The 22632-nt window shown below is 49.4% G+C and overlaps 1 protein-coding gene and 1 pseudogene across 2 annotated transcripts; both read left to right on the top strand.

Moving 5' to 3' along the window:
* The first annotated feature begins 297 nt into the window (after positions 1–297).
* LOC101688482 lies at positions 298–1694 on the top strand (annotated as a pseudogene).
* A 12055-nt stretch (positions 1695–13749) lies between these two features.
* On the top strand, positions 13750–22358 carry GPX5 (glutathione peroxidase 5). Of its 2 annotated transcripts, XM_004779971.3 has the most exons (5): positions 13750–13913; positions 16747–16900; positions 19507–19624; positions 20061–20160; positions 21409–22358. In XM_004779971.3, the coding sequence occupies exons 1-5, from the start codon at positions 13827–13829 to the stop codon at positions 21613–21615; spliced, it is 666 nt and encodes a 221-aa protein (XP_004780028.2). In that variant the 5' UTR covers positions 13750–13826; the 3' UTR covers positions 21616–22358. The 2 variants fall into 2 exon arrangements, with proteins under 2 accessions (XP_004780028.2, XP_044929913.1); XM_045073978.1 differs by lacking the exons at positions 19507–19624; positions 21409–22358 and having other exon boundaries at positions 20061–20122.
* Positions 22359–22632: the final 274 nt, after the last annotated feature.

The following is a 22632-nucleotide window of genomic DNA, read 5'->3' as shown; positions in this document are numbered from 1 at the left end:
CGTGTTTGAAAAGTCCTAAATTAATCGTTAGTATACACGTTAATGAGTTAGAAGAGTCAATGATGTAAGAATGTTATTTATTTTTCTTAATAATTAAAATAAGAATTATTTTAATACAATAGCTTCTCAAAGTCAAAATTAATGCAAAAAAATCCATGATGAACATTATTAAAGTTTTAAATAAGTACCAGTGTTCAGCTGAGCCATACTGGAGCCTAAGGTAAAAAGAAAAATGTGGAGCGGTTCGGAAGGGGCTTCCGGGAACGGACAGAGCTGTGTGGCGGAGAGGTGTTTGCAATGGCTGCCTCTGTGAGCTTGGAACTTGACCCCATTTTTTTTTTTTTTTTTTTTAAGCACTAGGCTTCCTACATTCAAAGAGTAAGGATTCTGCAGAAAAGCTAAAGGCACTACTTGATGAATCTTTGGCTCGGGGCATTGATGCAAGTTACCGTCCATCTCAGAAGGATGTAGAGCCACCCAAAATTTCAAGCGCAAAACCTGTTTCTGTTAAACAAGAGCCCCAAACATCATGCAGTCTTCTTTCTGGCAATAGCAATGGCGAGGCCCTCACAACTGAAAAAGTACAGACAGAAGCGGAAAAGAGACCAGCGGATAAAATGGAACCAGACCTCACAGAAGGAGGTGATGCTCCAAAGAAACCTAGATTGGAGAAACCAGAGACACGGTCCTCTCCCGTTACCGTCCAAACTAGCAAGGATTTAGCCATGACTGACCTTTCCAGTTTTGAGGAGACTAGTGCCGACGGTTATACCATGGAGATGGGATTGGCCTGTGTTGTTTGTAGGCTAATGACACTGGCGTCCTGTGATCAGTTAGAAGAACGTCAGGAGTGCCCTGATCTCCAGTACCAAGATGGCCGCGAGCCCCAGGCGACAGACAAGGAAGTGAATGACCCTCGTCCTGTGTGGAACTGTGCTCCATGAACCGGACAGATGAAAAGAATGGATCAAAAAACTCAGAAACCACCACAGAAACCAGCCCCCACAGTCGCTCCTGTCGCTCCGGCTGTCAAAGAGCCATTGGTTAAGAAACTAGAAACTAAACTCAGAGACAACTTTTCTAGCATTTAAGAGAACAGAGGTCAAGACATCCACGGCTATGTCAGGAAATTCTTCTAGTCCCAGTGTTTCCTCTTCAGGACCTAGTGGCCTAACTGGATGGGCAGCTTTTGCAGCTAAAACTTCCTTCTCTGCTCCATCCACAGCGAAACTGAATTCAACAACCCAAAATAATAGTGGGAAGCCTGCGACCTCATCAGTTAACCAGAAGCCTGTGGGTTTAACTGGTCTGGCGACATCATCTAAATGTGGAATAGGTTCCAAAACAGGTTCCACCTTCTGTTCCACTGCACCTTCCATTCCACTGAAACCACCTCCACCTCTAACTTTGGGCAAAACTGCCCTTAGCCGCTCCATTAGCTGTGACAATGTTAGCAAAGTGGATCTTCTAGTCCAAGTAGTTTAGTTCCAGGAAGCACCAGCCAGCTCAGTGGGAACGGAAATAGTGGGACATCAGGGCCCAGGGGAAGTACCACTAGCAAAACCACTTCAGAATCAAGCAGCTCTCCCTCAGCATCCCTTAACGGTCTGACTTCACAAGAATCACAGCTCAATGCCATGAAGAGATTACAGATGGTCAAGAAGAAAGCTGTGCAGAAGAAACTCAAGAAGTAATGTGGCAAAGTAGGTTTTTATGTCACATTACCCTAAAATCTTATTATTAGAACATAAACTGTAATATACTATAATTTAATAAAAATCTTCAGAATAAAAGAAAAATGTGTATCACTAAAGATATGTTCTTGTGGATTTTGAATAGTTAATTTTTTTCCAGAACATTTAAACGTTGAAAAAATATTGACAAATCAAAATCTCAATATCGAACAATCAAAAAGTATTAAAACTCACCATGAGCTTGAATATTTTGTTGATAACACAGAACACATTATAATTTTACTTCCCTGGCTATAATGGAACAAACCCAACGACATTTTCGAAATCTTCTTTGCTTATCTCATTTCCAACTGTGAGGAACTTGAGGATTTCTCTTGACAAAGTAACAATATTTTAGATATCTTTTCAAGGCCACTAGTTCACAAAGATCGTTCCAATCTAACCTTAACATTATAAAATGGATTCTACCCTGGTTTTAATTTTTAAAAAGCTCTCTCTGTGTCATGCTTCAAAGCAACTAATAGGCAAAGGCAGGACACCACACTAGGAAAGGGACAAGAACACAGAGAAACAGTCTTTGGGGTGCGCTGGCATGCAAGGTGTGCTGAAAGCCGCCAGGCAAGCAGGACACAGAGCTTTCTGGCACTACGGTATCTACAGTAGACACTCAGGAGCGGCAGCCCAATAGGAGAATCTGAAATTAACCTCAAAATGAAGCGAGGACCTAAATGTGAATTAGCTACAGAACTTCCAGAAGAAAACATAGAAGATTTTTGTGATCTTGGGCTAGGCAGAGAGTTCTTATGACAGGACACCAAAAGCACAATGCACAGTAGAAAAACTTATAAACTGAACTCTATAAAAATTAGGAACTTTTACTCTTTTACTCTTTGAAGGTCACAATTAAGGGGCTGAAAAGACAAGGCAGAGACATGGAGAAAATATTTCCAAGTCACATACATACCTGATAAAGCACTTAAATCTGGACTATATAAAGAACTTCCAAAATTCAATATTAAGAAACCAACTCAATTAAAAAAAATGGCCCCGATTCAAACATACAGACTGCCAAAGACACACGGAACACAAATAGCACATGAAAGATGTTCGGGATCGTTACTCATGAGAGAAACGCAAACTAAAGCCACAGTAAGATACCACTACTCCTGAAATGCAAAGACTGATCACAGCAAGTGTCAGTGAGCATGTACAGTACCTACAACTCTCACACTGCCGGCGACAATGTCGACCGTCACGAGAAGCACCCCGGCCAGTAAACACGGAACTTGATGTGATTCAGCCATTCCATTCTCAAGAGACAGGAAAGCACGTGCGCGCGTGAAGACTTGGACACAAGTGCTTACAGTAGCTTTGCTTACACTCCGATACAAGGAGCAACCCAGATGCCCACCAACAACTGACGGGATAGACAGACTATGGTGCAGCCACACAGTGCAGTGCTGTGCTATTCAGAAGGGAACTGTGAATATAGGCCCCAACACAGAATCTCAGAATAATTATATTGAGTAAAAGAAGCCAAACAAAGAAGAGTATATACTACATGATTCTATTTCTATAACACTCTAGAAAATCAAACTAATCTAAATGACAAAAAGCAGATGTCATTTCTACCCAAATCATTCTATAAATTCAATGCAAATCCTAATCAAAGTCCCAGATTTCCCAAATTCCTAAATTTCCGTGGACTGAAAAAATGATTAAGAAATTTAAATGTGGCTAAAATAAAAAACACAGTAAACAACAAGTGTTGGAGAGGATGTGGAGAAAGCAGAGCCCTCTTACACTGTTGGTGGGAATTCAAGCTGGTGCAGCCATTTTGGAAAACAGTGTGGAGATTCCTCAAAAGGTTAAAAATGGTGGGGCGCCTGGGTGGCTTAGTTGTTAGATATCTGCCTTCAGCTCAGGTTATGATCCCAGGGTCCTAGGATCGAGTCCCACGTGGGGTTCCCTGCTCAGTGGGGAGCCTGCTTCTCCCTCTCCCACTCCCCCTGCTTGTGTTCCCTCTCTCACTGTCTCTCTCTCTCTGTCAAATAAATAAATACAATCTTAAAGAAAAAAAAGTTCAAAATGAGATTACCTTATGATCCAGTAATCGCACTACTGGGTATCTGCCCCCCAAATACAGAAACACTAAATCAGAGGGATACGTACATGTCGATGTTTGCAGAAGCTTTATTTATAGTTGACAGACTATGGAGACAGCCCAAGCGTCCATGAAGAGATGAATGGATATAGAAGATGCGGTGCTGGGGCGCCTGGGTGGCTCAGTGGGTTAAGCCTCTGCCTTCAGCTCGGGTCATGATCTCAGGGTCCTGTGACTGAGTCCCACATCAGGCTCTCTGCTCAGCGGGGAGCCTGCTTCCCCCCCGCACCTGCTTGTCATCTGTGATCTCTCTGTGTCAAATAAATAGATAAAATCTTAAAAAAAAAAAAAAAGAAGATGTGGTGTCTCTCACTCTCTCTCTACACACACACACACACACACACACACACACAGAGGAATATTACTCAGCCATTAAAAAGAATGCAGTCTTGCCATTTGGAACACCATGGATGGAGCTAGAGAGTATTATGCTAAGTGAAAACGTCAGTCAGAGAAAGGTAAATACCATATGATCGCATTCATATGGGGAATTCAGAAACAAAACAAATAAAGGAGAAAAAAAGAGACACACCAAGAAACAGACCCTTAACTCTAGGGAACAAACCGATGGTCACCAGAGGGGAGGTTGGTGGGGGTTGGGGGAAATAGGTCATGGGGATTAAAAGACACTTACCACGACGAACACGGAGTAAGGTACAGAATTGCTGATTCACTAGATTGTTCTCCTGAGACTAATATAACACTGTGTTCACAATACTGGAATTAAAACTTAAAAACTTAAATATAAAAAAACCTGGAAAAAAATTTAAATATAAGTGCAAATGGTCAAAATCGTCCAGACTTTTGAGGGGTATAGGAGAACTTGCTTATAAAATATAATTGCTCATTAAAAGCTACATTAAACATTGCTATCTTAAGGATGAACAGAGCAATGGAAAGAAATAGAAACAGACATGTGCATATCACAACACTTGATTTACGATGAAGAACACTGCAAATAGAAAAAGAAAGGATTTTAAAAAAAATAAATAGTGACGATTCAATTGGATATCCAACAGGAAAAAAATTAAAATGTTACCTCCACCTTCTGTCATATACAAAATCTCTGTCCATTCAAGTCTTTGGCCTCACTTCCACCAAAACAAGAAATACAGAGGGAGAGAACCAGAGGAATATCACTGACTGAGGAACCAATGAGGCAAACAGGACAACTGGACTTGTGTCTTCAAAGATGCCCTTAAAAAGCACTTTAGTGGGATTGTTCCAGATTTAAAGTAAAAGATGTGAAAAACACATTAGCAATCAATAACAAAACGTGAACCTTGGGAGGTGCCTGGGTGGCTCAGTCGGTTGTACCTGCCTTCAGCTCAGGTCATGATCTCAGGGTCTTGGGATCGAGTCTCGCATCGGGCTCTCTGCTCAGCGGCGAGCCTGCTGCTCTTGTGCATGCTCTCTCTCCCCCACCTGCCCCTCTATCCAACTCATGCTCTCTCTTATTCTCTCTCAAATTAATAAATAAAATACTAAAAAAGAACCTTGGATGAATCCCAGTTTGAACAAAAATTATAGTCAGTTTAGGAACTGCTGGATGATTTTGATTATGGAATGAATGTTAGAATTTGGGGGGTTTTTAATTGGCATCTGAGGAAGGATCAGATATCTTTAGGTAGAATATGTTGTTCTTAGGATCTAAGTTACTGATGTATCATCGACAGATCTGTATCTGTATGTCTGCAACATACTTTCAAATAATCCAACAAAACAAACAAGCAAAGGCACGTAAGTGCATATAAGTGAACAACATCAATACTGCTGAAAGCACGAGGTGCCTAAACCAGGGATCACATTTCTTTTTTTAAAGCAGGCTCCGTGCCCAGCAGCGGGGCTTGAACTCATGACCTGAGGTTGAGAGTCGCATGCTCCCACGACTCAGCCAGCCAGGGCCCCCCCACACACTTGTATTTTTCCAGTGATCATGTTTCCGTTTTATAAGTGTATATTTTTTCATTTCCAGAATAAAAGCTTGTGAATAAATGAAATCTAGGAGTATTATAGATATAAATGTGAAAGCCTAAACAATGCAGTTTGTAGATGACAAGTACCTCTGTGACCTGGGGATTAAGAAAAATGTCTTGAATAACACACAAGAAACACTGGTTATGAAGGGAAAATTTTTTTAAATGACTGAAGAAACGTGTGAAATTCTGCTTACCCGGTACATCAGAGCGCAGGTGCCTTCAGTACGCTCACAGTATTTTGTTTGACTAGCTACCGGGCAGAGAGGTTTTTCAAGATCATGAGTACGTAGATGTGTCAAAGGAGGAGGTAACACACTTAAAATGTGTGTATACTCTTCATGTAGTGGGAGAAAAAAATTCTGCTGATTTTTTTTTTCCTTTCCTTTTTTTCGGGGAAGAGTGAGCATTCCCATGAAGCTGGAGCACAATTTAGCCAAGACAAGAGGAACAGGATCAGCGAAGAAGCCACCTGTGCTTTCCACTGACCGACCCCACAGTTGCTCGAGTTTGCTGGGAAGGTGATTGTGCTCCCGGGATCTGGAGCAAGGACGGGCCGGGCACTCTGGCAGTGCTGTCTGCTGGCTTCAGCCCGCCGCCTTGTTCAGGCTATGTCAAGGAAGCCGGAGCGCACGCCGAGATGAGCTTCTGTGTTATACTTGTGATGCGTGTACAAGGTCGTCGATCACAGAACCTTTCCACCTGCCACGCTTCAGTGCACAGACGCAGAGTAGCACGGAGTGTTATTTAAGTGCTCTGATCCCGAGTTCAGGGGACAGATGGGGGTGCTGTCCCTTCAGTGGTACGCACAGGGCCTGGACCCGCACAGCAGCGGCCCTACTCAAGGGCTGGGGTTTCTCAGAGCCCAAACCAGGAAAACCAATGGCCGGTGATGAGAGAGAAGCTTGGAGCTCCCAGGATATCTGTCTTTGTTTCAAAGGCTCTGAATACCGGCCAAGGCTCTGGGGAAAGAAGCAAAGTCAATGTGAAGTAACATTGCTTCCTTGTCGTGAATGATTAACCTAGCATTTTCTTCAAGTTCTGCATTTATTTATTCCTTGTTTCCTTTCTGCTATAATTTAGCATGCAAACACACACCCACACACACTCATAAGAAGTTAGTGGCCGGGCCAGTCACGAATGTCCGGCAGGTCCTGGGTGCAGGTAGCAGGGGACAGGGACTGCAGAATTTGTGTTCCCTCCACAGCAAGGTCCATACATGGCACACCAGGTTTAAATCATTCCTCACAAGAGTCAAGGCTGAGCAGGGCCACCCCCTATCGCCTCAGATCTGGGAGTGGCTCTGGAAGGCCGCCTTATCAACCCAGTCCCTGATGCTGAATGCACTGATCCTCATTCTTTCTCCTATTTCCCCCCCCATTTCTACACTTTATACACTTCAGCAATTGTGTCTACAATTGCTCTCTCTTTTCCTCCCTCTCTGTTGTGCAGAGGGTAAAAAGTTTGGCTTTAGGATTTAAACAGACCTGGCTTTGAGTTCTTTCTAGCTATGCAATTTTGAGCAAGTTATGTAATTTTTTTAAAAAGATTTTATTTATTTATTTGACAGAGAGGGAGAGAGAGATCACAAGTAGGCAGAGAGGCAGGCAGAGGGGGAGGGGGAAGCAGGCTCCCTGCTGAGCAGAGAGCCCTATGCGGGGCTCCATCCCAGGACCCTGAGATCACGACCTGAGCTGAAGGCAGAGGCTTACCCCACTGAGCTACCCAGGTGCCCCAAGTTATGTAATTTTTACGTATTAGCTTTTTCTTTGTATAAGAACACAATGATACTGACTTTTAAAATAAAGTTTAATAAATTATACCTGAAAATGTGTGGCATGGAGTAAGGACTTAGTGAATGCTCGGTAAGTCCTGTTGTTTCTTTGTTTTCTTCCTTCTGACGAGGCTGCAGAAGGCAAGCCGAGGGCGAAGCAGAAGCTGACACTCCACACCCCATGGATGTGTGTCAGGGACAGTCCTTGGGCCCTTGGGCGGCCCTCAAGGAAGAACCAATAGTTAACTTGTAGAGATCATCATCCTGCAAGACCGGAGTCTCCCTCCGCTTACAGAAGTCCTAGTGGTTTACAAGGAAGGGGCTTTCTTACCAACAGCCTACCTTCCAGAGACCCAGAACTCCGTTCCTGAAGCGCTAACATCACTCTCCCCTCCATACAACGGAGGGAGGCTAGGCAGAGGGAAATGTAAATAAAACTGAATTTCTTTTAAACCTGCAGCCCATTGACAAGGACGTGGGCTGGGAGGAATGTAACGTTCCAGGAAGCTCCCAACTGTTTTCTTCTTCTTCCTTTTTTTTTTTTTCCCCCAACTGTTTTCCTGTTAGTGCCTCATTAGAGGGAAAACGGCCTGGGCTTGTGGAGCCAGGCCTCCCGTTTCCTGAGCATCCTCATCAGCATATGAAAGTGCTCTCGGAACCTCCCTTTCCTCACCTCCCCAAGCCCCTAGTATATAACCAGCACTCACAACCCTGGGGCAGCAGCTCTTCCTGTCCACAGGTCCTGTCTCCGCACTTTAATAAAATCACAGTTTTGCACCAAAGAGGTCTTCAGACTCCTCCTGGTTGTGGCTCTGAACCTCACTTACATTCTAAACCTTCATCACCTGCCTCCTTCCCCCTCTCTCCCGCTTATCTCCTTCACCCTCTGACCTGCTCTATTCCTTCTCTATCCATGACTTTTACGAATTCCCCCACCCCGGGTGTCTTCATCGTGTTCCTTTTAGTTAAAAGTTTATTACGGAACATCTCAACCATTACGAGGGGTAGAGAGGAAGGCACGGCTCCCCTCACGTAGCTATGACGTAGCTATGACGTCAGCAGACGACAGCGGCGGCTCAGCCTCTGTCTAGATCCACATGCGCTCTCCCCACAGCCCCGGCCCTGCCCCAGACGCGTTCTCACAGAATCATTTTGAGACAAATCCCAACCATCATACCACTTCCTCTGTGAGTATTTCCTGCCCCTGGTGATCTTAGCTGCAAAGAGCGCCCATCTCGTCTCTGGGCTTCCCTGGAACACTGCACAGAGGTTCGAGGTCAACTCCTGCCCTTTCGCTGCCCGGACACCCTTCCTCCGGTGCCACAGGCCGGCAGGCTGTAGGATGGGGAGGAGAAGCCAAGTGGCCTTGGTCTCGACTTTGTTGTTCCAAATCTCAACTGACTGCCACAGAGAGGATGCGTAGAGGGTCTGGGTTTGTCTGGCCCTGGCAGGGCAGAACCTAGACAGGGCAAACTTTCCACCTTCCTGAGCATCCGGTTCTCATGTATACAGTTGTGGCCTGGAAACCCAGATGACTGTATGACACAGCAGAGCTCGAAATTCCCAAGATTTCTTAATTCTTACTCTTGTTTCTCCATCACCTACAGGTAAAAAAACTGATCAAATCAGGTTCAGAGGTGATCAGAATTTCTCAAAACCTGGGAAAATGAACTGAGGATGTCAGCCTTAGAAGGGACTTTGGTGATTCTGATTTATAGGTGGGTCAACTGAGGCCTAGGGAGGTGTTTTCCCAATGCCCCATGGTGGAGTCGCTGGTGATGGCTGCAGGGTGTGCTTGTAGATATGGGCATGTTTATTCCTGCGGGAGCAGCCTGGAGACTTTGCTGTCGGGGGCGGGGGTGGGGGGGGTGGAGAGGGGGGCGCTCGGGTTTTGAACAACATGGGCTCCTCAGCTTCCAGCGGTTGTGCATGGACAGGGAGCTCTCTCCCACGCCCTCCCCCAACGCATTGGGACAGGAGTAACAGACAGAACACTGCTAGGGGAGCACACAGCCTTCCCCTCACTGCCTCCTAGCCTAACCCCCAGGAAGCAGAGCTCTTCCAGCCTCCCTGCTCCCTGGAGGCCCGGGAGGAAGGCAGGAAGGCGGGCCTCAGGGACACACCCTTCGGAAAGTCTGAGTGAATCCCCAGGGCCACCGCCAGCCTTGCCCAGAGGAGAGCCCCGGACATCAGCATGTTCGGGGGAGGAAGTCATAAGGTTAAGGAAACACGTGGATGAAAAGGAAATGGGAAGGGACAGTGGTCTCTCCAGGACTTTCCTTCGTGTCCAAACATATTTTATGGGGAAAAGAGCCAAGAGTGGAGAGACAGATGGATCTGAACTAAAAACCAAGTTTATGATCTAGGTCTGCACTATCCTGAGACTTGGCCCAAGTCATGTCCCCCTTCTGAACGTCACTTTCCCTTGCAAATTCGAACAAGGAATGCGTGTCCACCCTACCCAGGGGCCCAGTGGGAGGGCTAAGTGGGGTCACTGATGTGAAGGCCATTTGTGAGCTACAAATCTTATAGAAACGTACGCACTATTATTTCAGAGTTGGGGATTTAGGAATAGGTCTCGTGCCGCACACTTGCTCCTGGAGTAAGGAAAATCCTGGAAGTCTGTGTGGGGGTCCCAGGTGCCCACAGAGATGATCAATTCACGGAAAACATTTACGGAAAACTGTCCCCAAGTAAATGGGGACAAAAATCTCTAGGTCAGGTTTGGGTTGGGAGCCTGGGTTTGAATCTGGGTGGAAGAGGAAAACAGCATCTTAGCAGAAGTTGAACCTGCTTCCTTTATGATCAGAGGAACCAAACTTCTGTTACTTTTAGTAAAACCCAAGAAACTTGTTATGGATTTTCAGGTAGGATGAAGTGGTTTTTAGGCTAGGAGGGAGTGTGAGGGCTTTATTTGAGTCTAAGCGGCCACTCACTAGCTGCGTGACCTCGGGTGAGAAAGTTCTCCTTATCAACGTCCTAGCGCAAGGAGTCTGAGTGGGAAAAAGCAGGCAGTGGTTAAGATGTAGGGACTTTTGCCCCCCTGCCTAGCAAAGATTATGGACTACTTGCAATCGTAGGACTTTTACAGTCAGAAAGTGACAAGTACGGCAGTTTAGATCCGGACAGGCTTTCCGCCTTAAAACTGTGGCTGGGGTCACAAACACTTCCACTTGGGAATCTTGTTTGATAAAACTGCATTCCGGGGGCGCCTGGGTGGCTCAGTGGGTTAAAGCCTCTGCCTTCAGCTGACGTCAGGATCCCAGGGTCGAGCCTTGCATCGGGCTCTCTGCTCAGCAGGGGGCCCTGCTTCCCCCCCACCCCCCTGCCTGCCTCTGCCTCCTCCGGAGAGCCCCAGGACCTGCGTGTCCAGCTCCGATGCCCTCTCACCTGGTCAGCCTGACCTTGCCAGTGGTGCGGGGTCAGCAGTCAGGTGTCCAGAGGCTCCAGCGGCTGCAGGAAGGGAAGAGCCTGAAAGAGAGAACAAGAGCCGGAGATGGTTTCCACTCTCCAGGAAGGAAACGGTGGGGTTTGATTGCAGCGGCCCCTGCTAGGGGCAGGTGGACCCAGACAGGAAGTGCCCCTTGGGCCTCCTGGGGAGATTTCCGGAGACTTCTCCCAGAGAGGCTACGGCAGTGGGACACAGGGACTGGGGGAGATTTTAGCCCCTCGATCTGACCCATGATGCAGAGTTTATGATGCAAGTTTCTCTTCCCCTCTGGGAGTTCCTGTGCACTGAGTAGAGATAAAATGGCAAAAAGGGAAGGAATTTAAAACAGTGTGTGGGAGCAGGGTGTGCGCTCACAGGACTTTGGGGAAACGGGTGTTTCTGTTTGCACGCTGGTTTCTTCGCCTGTTGAGTACATGCGGCGTGCTTACCTTGGGCCACGTCCAGGGCTTGGCGCTGAAACGAATTATCTTCGTTTTTTTCTACTTACCCCTGTTGAGTTCATGTTATTCTCCCAAGTTTACAAGTAAAAGCCAGAGATGCAGAGGGTAAGTTGCCCCAAGTCCTGCAGCTTGGGCAGGAACAATTAAAACCGTGATTAGGGAAGCTGCAGCTTCCAACTCCAGCATTCTTGCATGCTTTGAGCAGAGAGAGGGGACAGGTGGGGTAGTCAGCAGGGGTGGCAGACACACCCCGCAGAAGCCGGCTCAGCTGCCTGGGCTCAGGGAGCTTTGGGGCCGGGTCAGAGGTCATTGTTTTGGGCTCCCTTTCTCCCCTTCCTACCACTAGACTGGAGGCCTCTGAGAAGAGATGACAATCTGGGAGAACAAAAAGCTTCTGTTTTCCAAGAGAGCTCAGGAATGTGCAACTCACAGGCCGGAGCTGGAGCCGATGGGACATGAGTTTTTGGGAGGAGGAGGAGGCAGCGGTGGGTGGCAGCTCTGTGTGTGGCCCTGGGGCCACTGAGGGGAGATGAACTTACAGCAGGGCAGGGGGAGTGACCTGAGCACCCCGGCTTGAAGACCCTCTGCGGGGGAGGGTGTGGGAAGGCGGGGACAAGACGGGAGGCTGTGAGACGACCTCCTCAAGGAGCCCAGAGTTCCCAGCATCTCCTTGTCACTCACCTTGGCCTGAGGAGCCCCGGGTGGGATTCCAGACTCGGGACAGCCAGCCCACGAACTTTCCCCCTTGTTTTACTCATTCGCCTCTTGTCATCAGGGCCCTCGGCCTTCCAGGATGCAGAGCTCTTTCCTCACCAAGTCCCCCAACAGCTTGGGAAAGTGGGAGTGGACTGGGGACAAAAAACAATTAAAAAAAAATTAATATAATAAGGGATGCCTGAGTGGTTCAGTGGTTCAATGTCCGAGTCTTGATCTCAGCTCAGGTCTTGATGTCACAGTCATGAGTTCGAGCTTGGTGTGGCGACTACTTAAGAAATATATGTATATAATAAGACACTCATTGCACAGCCTAATGATGATAAAGTGCCACCAATTTAAGAGTTTGGTTAGCTCAACCCTTTGAATCTGACGTCCAAATGGGGGCGAACCTAAATGATGTTTTAAGCATCAAGGGACTAATAACTTGATGAGGGACGCCCGCGTATTTCAAGAACACAAACAATAGGAGAACGAGACATACTTTACCCATGGGGGGGGGAGAGAATGGGAGTGGGCGCTGACGTCTGGGAACAATACGCAAAACTAGAGGGGGGCCTTGCAAGGACAAGTGGTCACGAATTCAGGAGTGTGATGAACTCTGACCCCACACGTGGGGACCAAAAGTAGACTCCCTGGGAGGCGGGAGTTCAATACATCAGGTAAGCGGGAAATCCCCCAATTCCTAGGCTCCAGTCTGTGTCCCCCATCCAGTCCCCGCGTGAGCAGAACTGCAGCCCCAACACGGCAGCATTTTTCTTCTGGAGGCATTTGTGTCTCCTGCCCTTGTCCTTTTCTGGCCCTGGGGCGTCCCTAGATGAAGAGCACTTTCCAAAGAACCACCTACGCACTCCGAACGGTGGGCTATCCCCCAGAAGATTGGTGGCGGCCGGTCCCCCTCCCCGGTCTGGTACCCAAGGGCCGCCTAGACTGGACCCACGCCCCCCATGCCGGGGTGCCTCCAAGCCTTTCAACGCTGGCCAATCTGATAAACACGGAATGCATCTTTGATCATGGGTGAGGAGAACACCGTCTCCCAGCTCAGACCCTGAGGGGGCCTGCTGCCGCGTCTGCAGGGCTGGCTGCTCTCCTGATGACTTGTCAGCCCTAAGGCAGTTGGTCACAAACGTAGAAAGGGGCTTCCTTCGCCCAGGTTGAGAGTATCTCTCCCTCCTCGGGCCCAGTTTCTTTCCAGCTCCCTTAGAGAGGTCCTAGGTGGTCCACCCATCGAGCCATTAGGAACGGGATCTGGGCCGTCTCTGTCAGCTGTCTGCAGGGACCCCACTGCAAAGCTGGGGATGCCTTGTCTGCGTCCACCCTACTCCCCATGCAGGTAAAACACGTAGTAATCTGCAAGGACCGTGGGTGCATGCCCTCGCCTTTTCATGATTCTGCCAGAATTTATATGTCCCAGGTCCGTGCTGCACCGGTGAGCACCAAGTGCCCATGGGAAGTGTGTGGGTGAGGGTGTGGTTTAAATTCTAGGTCCCCACTCACGGCCCAGAAGTCCTTACGCATTGCGATTGGCCTACGCAGTCTTGGATGGTGTATCCGAAGGCCACGGAGGCGAGCTAGATCTTGGCCTGGAAGACGAGAGCCACAGACACGCAGCCATGACCGCGCAGCTGAGAGCCTCCCTCCTCGCACTGGTTCTGCTGATCGGCTTTCTGCAGACCCGTGCCAGGCCTGATAGGACGAGGGTGAGTGACCTCCAGACAGGCCAAGCGACTGCTCTGTCCTGCTCCAGTCCTTCTTGTAAGACTCTGACTTCTGCTTTCTCTCTTCTTGTGGTTTTCCATTAGCCTTTCTTCTCTTCTGGCCTCTTCTTGGGCCCTAGAGACCGGTGCTCCTTGAGCTGCACACTGGGAGGGAAGTCTCCTTACTGTGGTCCTCGCTCTCCTGCATCTCTTGTCAGGGTGGCCACACCGGTACCTGTGTCAGCGCTGGGCCGAAGGTGCAGGAAGACAGCAGGCGTCACGGTGGGGGCAGGGTTTGGAGGAGAGGGTGGGCTATGTCATCTGGGCTGCAGCTCAGCGGGACAGCTAGGACGAGGAGGAAGAAAACCAGTGTGGAAGTTTTACGGGTGGATAAAGTCAGAGAGTTAATCAGAGAAACATAAAATGCAGGCAAAATAACTGGAGGTCTGGGGCACATGGGTGGCTCAGTTGGTCAAACATCTGCCTCCTGATCAGGTCATGGTCTCAGGGTCCTGGGACTGAGCCCGGCGGGGAGTCTGCATCTCTCTGCCCCTCCCCCCTCCCACGCGCATGTTCTCTCTCTCTCGCTCTCGCTCTCCCTCTCAAACACATAAATTAATCAATCATTGGAGGCCCTCAAGCAACTGGATTTAGAATCGGGAGTCTTGGATTCTGGCCCCAGTCTAGTCCCAGTTCACAGCTCAGTCGCCTTACTGGCGAACCGTGGGTGCAACTGCGGGGCGGGGGGGCAGCCATCGCGTGTGTAGCTGCGGGATGGGGGTGGGTGCAGCCGTGGGAAGGGACGCAATGATCTGGGTGACCTGAAAGCAAAATGGAACCATGAAGGGAGAGGCCGGCAACCTTTCATCTGGGTAGTGCAGCTGTCACTTCTGGTCTTGGACAAGTCCCTTTGCCTTGGTAGCCTCTGCTTGCTTTCTCATCTGAAATCTGTGGGCAACAGTATGTACCTCGTGAGCGGGTGAGCAGTCATCCTGACATGTAGAATGTGTCCGTAAAGGGCAGCGCCGGTAAGACCTTCTTACCTCTCTGAAATTGACGGGAGGACCTCCTGGCTGATGCTCCACTTTTGAGAATTTTTGTGGCTTTTCTGTTACTCAGGGCTGCCTAACTGGGTATTAGACCCTGGGCCCTGGGCTGTAACATTTGCTTCATAAAAAAGCTGAGTCTGGAGGCGTTGGAGATGTATCAGACAGGCTTAAATAGGCTTGAAGCAGCGATGAGTGTCGGAGCCAGCTGGCTTGAGAAGGGCTCCCCAGGTCCCGAGTCTCTCTGAATCGCCACACCCTAGTTACCCAACGTGATTTTCAGTAAATGCCACTGCAGTAGCAAAGGAAAAAAATAAGAGAAAAATTCTTTAAAATATTTAGGTTGGAATCAGCACCACGGAACGGATGGATGCTTTGACACAGTGTTCTCTCCGTGCCTGTCTCAGTTCTGCTCCAGGGAACATGCAAAAGAATGCGTAGAGAAGGCACCTTTCTGCCCAGGAGCAGGGAGCGTGTTCGAGAGCCTGGTGAGCTAGTAAAGAAGCAGTTGGCTTAGAAGGCTGGAGAAAGTCTGGTTTTGCTTGTGTTGCATCTGGACAGGTGGTGGTTGGCTAAAATCCTTTCCAGTCCATTGGATTTCCAGGGAGCCTGGCTTCCTCCTAGTTTACCCTGGACCTTCCTTAACAGATTATGACCTTCTTTCCTTTCTCAGATCAGTTCCTCGGCCTTTTTCTCACCATGTAGATTGGTGGTTTCCTTCTCACACTTTCTGTTTCATACTCCCTGTGCCCCATGAGCAACTGGCAGCAGCTTTCCCAATGTCGGAAAAGGGGTCCTTCTTGGACCCTATGTGGCTAGCGTGGAGGAAGAATCGGGTGGAATCTGCCTTGGAGAGAGATTTAACCAAAGAACAGGCAGCGAGGACGTCCTGGACAATTCATTTCTGTATTATGGGATTTATTCGTGTTGGTGGAATTCAGCCCAGATGAGTTGAGGACACTTGGGGAGGAACAGGCCAGGTGGAGCTGTGCTGAAGGCGAGCTAGGACGGGCAGGCTGAGGGGTTCACACTGCGGCAGCTGGGTGCAGCCGCACAGGTTTCAGTGGCTTTAACAGGTGGACCTGTGCCCTCCATGTCCACCGGGGGGGGGGGGCTACAGTCGGTTTCAGAGCAGTGTCTTGGAAGACCATCACACCAGCAAGAGAGGGACAGGATGGAGAACACTATTCAAGGCACGGCTAAGATCAGGTTCTAGAATGTTCAATGGGGAAGGCACCCTGAGGACCTGATTGGAATCTAGATAATGTCTTCATTTTACCGGTGGGGAAACTGAGGACCGAGCATGACTGCCCAGGTTCACAAGAGACCTCGACAGCAGAGCTGGCTTCTGACTCGCAGCCCAGAGTTCTCTCCACCACAAACACAATCCTTCACTGGGGCATCCAGGCAGGACACCTTCCACCCAGAATCAACGAGACGCCTCATTTGCACAGAGGCATGAAAGGCAGCGCGCCTTCCTCTCTGGCCTCACGTCCTTCTAGGGCTCCCATCTCAGCTCACGGGTCTCTGCTCCGTTCCTCTCACTCAGCACATCCCCTGCTCTCCTGCCTCTCCCAGGGTAACAGGACAGGGAGATGGACTGTTGCTCAAAAACCAGTGGCTTCCAAGTCACGACACTAAGCCTCAATCCTGTCATACACCCGCAGACAACTCCTGTTTGTTTCCTGGTTCGTTTTCAGGTAACACAGGCACCAGTCTGAGTGCTTTGACAGCACACACAGATGTTAGGAACTGTTGTTATTAATATCATCCTTTTTTTAACCCTTCAGATGAATTGCTACAAAGACGTGAAAGGCACCATCTACGACTATGAAGCCCTCACGCTGAACGGAAACGAGCTCATCCAGTTCAAGCAGTACGCGGGCAAGCTCATTCTTCTTGTCAATGTGGCCACCTATTGCGGCCTGACGGCTCAGTATCCGGGTAAGACTTCAGAGCCACATCTCCTTGGGACTGAATGTTCTAGCTCATTATATTCTAAATCATAATTAGAACAACAGTCTCGTTATACATCAAAATCAATCCTCGTGATCAAGTGACTTCCTTCCCTGATGTCAGGAGCCCGCCGGCAAAGGCCCGTAGGCCTGGTCTGGCGGGCCTGCCTTTGGAAACATAGTTTTATGGGAACACAGCCCTGCCCCTGCACTTACACACACATTTCACGTCTCCGGGCAAGGGGAGCAGTTGAGGTAGTGATGATGGAGGCCGCCTGCCCGGCCACGTCTAAGGTGTTCACTCTTTGGACCTTTACAGAAAGTTTGCTGACTTCTTCCCTATGTCCTGCCTCTGCTTTGCTCCTGAGCGTTCCAAGAGAATTGACAAATCTCGGAGGGCTAGGAGCCCCTCCACAGATTCCAGAAGCCTCCTTGGTAAATATCAGAGGCAGGATCCTTGTTGGTGAGACTCTCCCAGGGTTTTACAGGTCACCTACAAAGCAGGGGTGGCGCTGGGGCTTCATACATGCTGCTGCGTTTGCTGAGAGCGGCTACAGCAGGTGGGGAAGGAGGCGGGTCTTCCTGCCCCAGCTCAGTGTCTTCTGGACAGAGACGCCCCCTGTCTGCCTTACCCACGGAGGGACGTTATCTTTCTCCTACCTCAGACCACGTCGTTTGACAACAACAAGCAGGATGAAGGGTGCCTGTTGATCTCAGTGCAGGTCTTGATCTTGGGGTTGTGAGTTCAAGCCCTGCTACAGGCTTGGTGCTGGATGTGGAACCTACTTTAAAAAAAAAATAATGAGGGTGCCTGAGTGGCTCAGTGGGTTAAGCCACTGCCTTCAGCTCCGGTCATGAAGTCAGGGTCCTGGGATCGAGTCCCGCATTGGGCTCTCTGCTCAGCGGGGAGCCTGCTTTCCTCTCTCTCTCTGCCTGCCTCTCTGCCTACTTGTGATCTCTGTCTGTCAAATAAATAAATAAAAATCTTAAAAAAAAATAATGAATAGGATGAATTTTACCAGAAATAGAGGGACTTATATTTAAACTAACAAGAACTTCATTTTTTGTTGTTTTTTATTATGTTTTTAATAGGTAATATGTTCACAAGTCTCACAAGTTATAGGAATCAAAAATCTAGAGTGAGAAGTCTTTCTGCCTCTTTCTTCCTCCCTTTAGAGGACTGGTGTTATCATGTGTACAAAATACACAGACAGAGTGTTTTTTCCTGCACCCCCCAGCGGCAGAATAATATAAATACTACTTGCACTTTGCTTTTGGTTTTAATAAAAGTATTTTAGAGTTAAGACCATCTCCTCATTCTTTTTTAAGATTGAATAACATTGTGTTGGACCATAACGCATTTTACCAGTTTATAGTGACTTCAAAAGTCAATGTACTCAGTTCCCACTCGTGCATAACAGACCAGGACACCAAAGAGTGGTTGCTTAAGGACCGGAAGGCAGGATCCCCAGTTTATTGTCTTTTGCCCGGAAGGAAGTGATCATGTGCAGTGACTAAAGATGGGCAAGGATGCAGGGAGAGGTACTGGGGAACCATATGGAATCAGGAAGGCGATCTCTAGCTTGTGAAAAAGCAGGAAAGAAAGCAAGGGAAGGGAGAGGAGAAAGAGAAGGAGCAGAACAGGACCCAGGAAGTACCAGTTGACCAGGTGGCCGTGCAGAACCTGAGTGGCACTGGCTGGTGTTTGCCAGGGGACTGAAGTCATCCAGCCCAGAAAGTGCTGGCGATAAAAATCTGAGCAATCAAATTGGCAAACAGTGAGAGAAGGCAGGTGCAATCTTGTGTTTTGCCATGTCGGTGAGGACCATTAGGTAGAACGTATCTTTCACATCCTTGTGGATTGTTGAAGACCACCAGGAAGCTGGGCCTGGGATTTCTCTGGTTCTCTTTGCACCTGTCAGGTTTATCTGTTCCACCCAGGACACCCAGTCTGTACGGAGAAAAGCAGCCCATTCTCATCGGTGTCTTTTCCTTTAAAAAGGAAATCTTCAGTCCAGCAATTAACTCACTAGGGAAGGCAAGACCTTGTGTGTGTGTGTGGTTAACAAAAGATACAACACAAAATTGACAATTTTAGCCATTCCTGTTACTGGTCAGTAGTGTTAAGTGTTTTCACATTCTTAAGAAACGGATCTGCAGAACACTTCCATCTTGTCGAGCTGAAGCTGTACCTGTTAACGACACCTCCGTTCACTTTCCACGAGCACTTGCACCTCTTACGTCAACAGGAACCTGGGGAGGTTCCGAATAGTAACGATGACTGGGGGTGCCGCCTCAGAAGGGACTCACAGAATTTTCTGGGACAGCACCTGGTCATCCCTAGTTTTCAGGAAGGGCCCTCAGCCGGTTCTGATGTGCCAGACACTTGGGAAATATAATAGGGCCCTTATGATAAAGGGCTTTTGAAGGCGTGTCGGGAGCTCTAGCATCTAATTCCCGCCCGGCCACTAGGAGCCTTTCCAATCAGACTTTCCCTTCCTGAGGCCTCTCTTTCCCTGAAAAAGGGCCAGATCATTCTCTCCGCAAGGCAGAGTCTCCAGCCCGGCCTCCTACTGCCCCTTCTCTACCCCACAGAACTGAATGCACTTCAGGAGGAGCTGATGCCCGTGGGCCTGGTTGTGCTGGGCTTTCCCTGCAACCAGTTCGGAAAGCAGGAACCGGGAGACAACTCGGAGATCCTTCCGGGGCTGAAGTGAGTGCTTGTTTGCGATCCCAGAGGAGCCTCCGGCGAGCTTTCTTCTGTCTCCAGCCTCCAGCGCCTCTCTGAGTGGGGATTCCCGGGAGGGTGGGCATTAGGCGTACCTGCAAACGGACATCAGCTTTGTCCAACCCTGATGTGAGTCCAGCGGCATCCAGAGACCTCCTTCTCCCTGGGACCGAGATCTGGGGGACCAGAGAGGTGCAGGAACATGGACACAGCAGAACAGAAGCAGCGCGGGGGGGCCAGCAGAACAGAGAAAAATTATGGGAACCAGGGGGCCCAAAGTCCCAAATCGCCTTATTTTCCCTTCCCAGCCCTGTTTTCCACATCCGCCCTTCTCCCTGTCCCTCCCGTGGCCCCACAGTGCCCGCCTTCGCTTGCTCGCATATGTGCTGGAGCTTCCTGGGAATGTTGTACCTCGTTGCAGGCACGTCCGTCCAGGGAGAGGTTACGTACCTAATTTCCAGCTTTTTGAGAAGGGGGATGTGAATGGCGAGAAAGAACAGAAGGTCTTCACCTTCTTGAAGGTGAGTGAATCACTGTCCCAAACCTCTTCTTCCCTCGCATTCCTAGCACAGAGCTGGTGCGGTGGAAATGGACCCAAGGCTCATGCCTGGAAGTGGCCTTGGGTTCTTGGCAAGAGGGCTCCACGTTCGCATAGAGATTGCGGTTTAATTTGTCAGTATGTCTGGGATTCCGGCTTTCGTGATGGAGGGGGCTGTGGAGAGTGGTCGTGTTTCCGAGGACCACCCTTGTTTGCTTACTGACATTCCTTCACTCAAGGTACATTTGCTGAGTATGAGGCAGTTTGCTATGGATATAAAGAAGGGGGTGCGCCTGGGTGGCCCAGTCATTGAGTGCCTGCCTTCGGCTCGGGTCATGATCCCAGGGTTCTGGGATTGAGCCCCCGCATTGGGCTCCCTGCTCAGTGGGAAGCCTGCTTCTCCCTCTCCCCCTGCGTGAGTGAGTTTCCTCTCTCACTTTCTCTCTGTCAAATAAATTAATTCTAAAGAAGAAGAAGAAGAAGAAGAGATAGGCTTTGGTCCTTGACGGGTTCCTGCTGGAGAGGGGGAAGTAGAAATCAACAGGTTAACACCATGTCATAAGCGCCTTTTATGAATCACTGACTTTTAGATCCGGAGAGCGGAGGGCTGAGAGGGTCCCTAACTACCAGCTGTTAATTGTTCCTAAATGCTGGATGGCGAGCCAGCGCTGGCCCAGATAGGGATGTTTACACACCCTCAGCAAACTGAAGAAAACAGCACTGTGTAAGGAGGTTTCATGAACTCAACTGACTCATCGGGCTTCCCGTTACTCTAAGATTCGGACCTATATGCAATTTATTCTTACAATCTTCTTTTTAAAAAATTAAACGATGAAGTGATGCTGTTTCTCTAAAGTTTTGTTATTTGACAAAACAAAATGCTGGAACTCCATGTCGGTCCCAGAGATATTTTTCGAATGCTACTGGCCCAGGAGCCCTAAGAGCTGGGAAACTGCATTCTAACCTAAACCACTGGCTTCACAGAAAAGGAAATGGACAGTCACAGAGGTGATGTGTTTTACGGTGGTGTGGCTTTGTGATCACAGGGGTCACAGGGGTACAGAGGAGGGGACAGACTTTTGCTGTTACATCTACAGCCATCTGGATAGCTGGCACGGTGGCAGTCGGAGGATTTGTGAAGCATCGCGGGAAATCAGAATGTCTAGGCTTGGGAGGGAGCGGATTCCCTCTGGGTGAAAATACCAGAAATGATGCTGTTTGTCCGTTGCAGCTCTCCTGCCCTCACCCCTCGGAGGTTCTGGGATCTTCGAGACACATATCCTGGGATCCCGTAAAGGTCCACGACATCCGCTGGAACTTCGAGAAGTTCCTGGTGGGGCCTGACGGAGTCCCGGTCATGCGCTGGTCCCACCGGACTCCCGTCGGCGCCGTCAGGGCAGACATCCTGGAGTACCTGAAACAGCCCAACAGTAAATAGGGCGGCGGACGGGGGAGGAGCCGCCCTGCTTCTTCCCGGGAGACCTTCTAAAAAAGGCCGCGTCCCTCTACCCTCTTCCTACACGGGGCCCCCCCTTGCCCAGATCACTCCATCCCAGCGTCCCCACTCTCCACCGAGCAGTCATGCAGGAGGCGACCGCTATTCCTCCCTGGGAGAGTACCATGTGGGAGAAGAAGGAATCCCCAGATCCTCAGAGCTCTGTTACACATCCAGTCACGCCTCCCCATCCAAGGAAAACCAGTCTTCCGGAGGATGGCTCAGTCTGCCGGCACGGCCTGAAGGAGAACGTTCCTAGACGGAATGTTCCCCCTGCTCAGTCCACCCTGAAGGTGCAGAAGCGACAGAGGGCAGGCGGCTAGGCAGCCTCAGCCCCACCTCGCAGCACTTGCCCTCCCCGAGACCAGACACGTACTGTCAGTTTCCAAGTCCCTTCAGATCAGTGCGCGACACACCCCCTCGCACACGCACGCAGGCTGACTGGTCATTCTGGTGGAGGAGTGGGAGCAGGAGACAGCCTTGCATGGAGAGAAGGGCATCTCCATGGCAGTGGGACCCAGAGCCTCTCTCTACTTTAGATCCTACAGAAACTTCCCTATTGTCTGACCTTCCAGCGCACTCAGGTTAAGACACCTGGGCAAGGCATCCTTGGAAGGATGGGCTCCCCCCGCCCCCCGCGGATTCCTCAGCCCTGCACTGTCCCTAATAAAATGTCTTCGGCAGCATCTGGCATGACTGTGATGGTTTTTGTACCCTAGCCTGTGCTCAGACTTGTCTCATGTCTCTCGTCCTCCTCGCTGTGACCATGACAGACGGCGTGTTTCCCAGACTACCTGAAGCCCTCGGACAGAAGGAATTACCCGCCCAGGTCTGTGCAAGGTTGTCACCTGGGGGCTCTTGACTGTTCGCCCTTGTCAGGAATGACAGGTTGGGTCGAGGTCACGTCCCCTCGAGATGACTGAAGGCCGAGGGCGCTCTCTGACCAGTTAAAGGCTAACT

This window comes from Mustela putorius, unplaced genomic scaffold (assembly GCF_011764305.1).
Source record: "Mustela putorius furo isolate JIRA1106 unplaced genomic scaffold, ASM1176430v1.1 tig00537295_pilon_pilon_pilon, whole genome shotgun sequence".
In the NCBI taxonomy this organism is placed as follows: domain Eukaryota; kingdom Metazoa; phylum Chordata; class Mammalia; order Carnivora; family Mustelidae; genus Mustela; species Mustela putorius.
The sequence above is the reverse complement of the archived record's forward strand: the minus strand, read 5'-3'. Positions and strand labels throughout refer to the sequence as shown.

Excerpts from the sequence above, each read along its gene's own strand:
- GPX5 (XM_004779971.3), top strand. The coding sequence starts at position 13,827 with ATGACCGCGCAGCTGAGAGCCTCCCTCCTCGCACTGGTTCTGCTGATC. Across the intron at positions 16,901-19,506 it reads CCTGACGGCTCAGTATCCGG|AACTGAATGCACTTCAGGAG; the intron begins GTAAGACTTCAG and ends TCTACCCCACAG. Across the intron at positions 20,161-21,408 it reads AGGTCTTCACCTTCTTGAAG|CTCTCCTGCCCTCACCCCTC; the intron begins GTGAGTGAATCA and ends TGTCCGTTGCAG.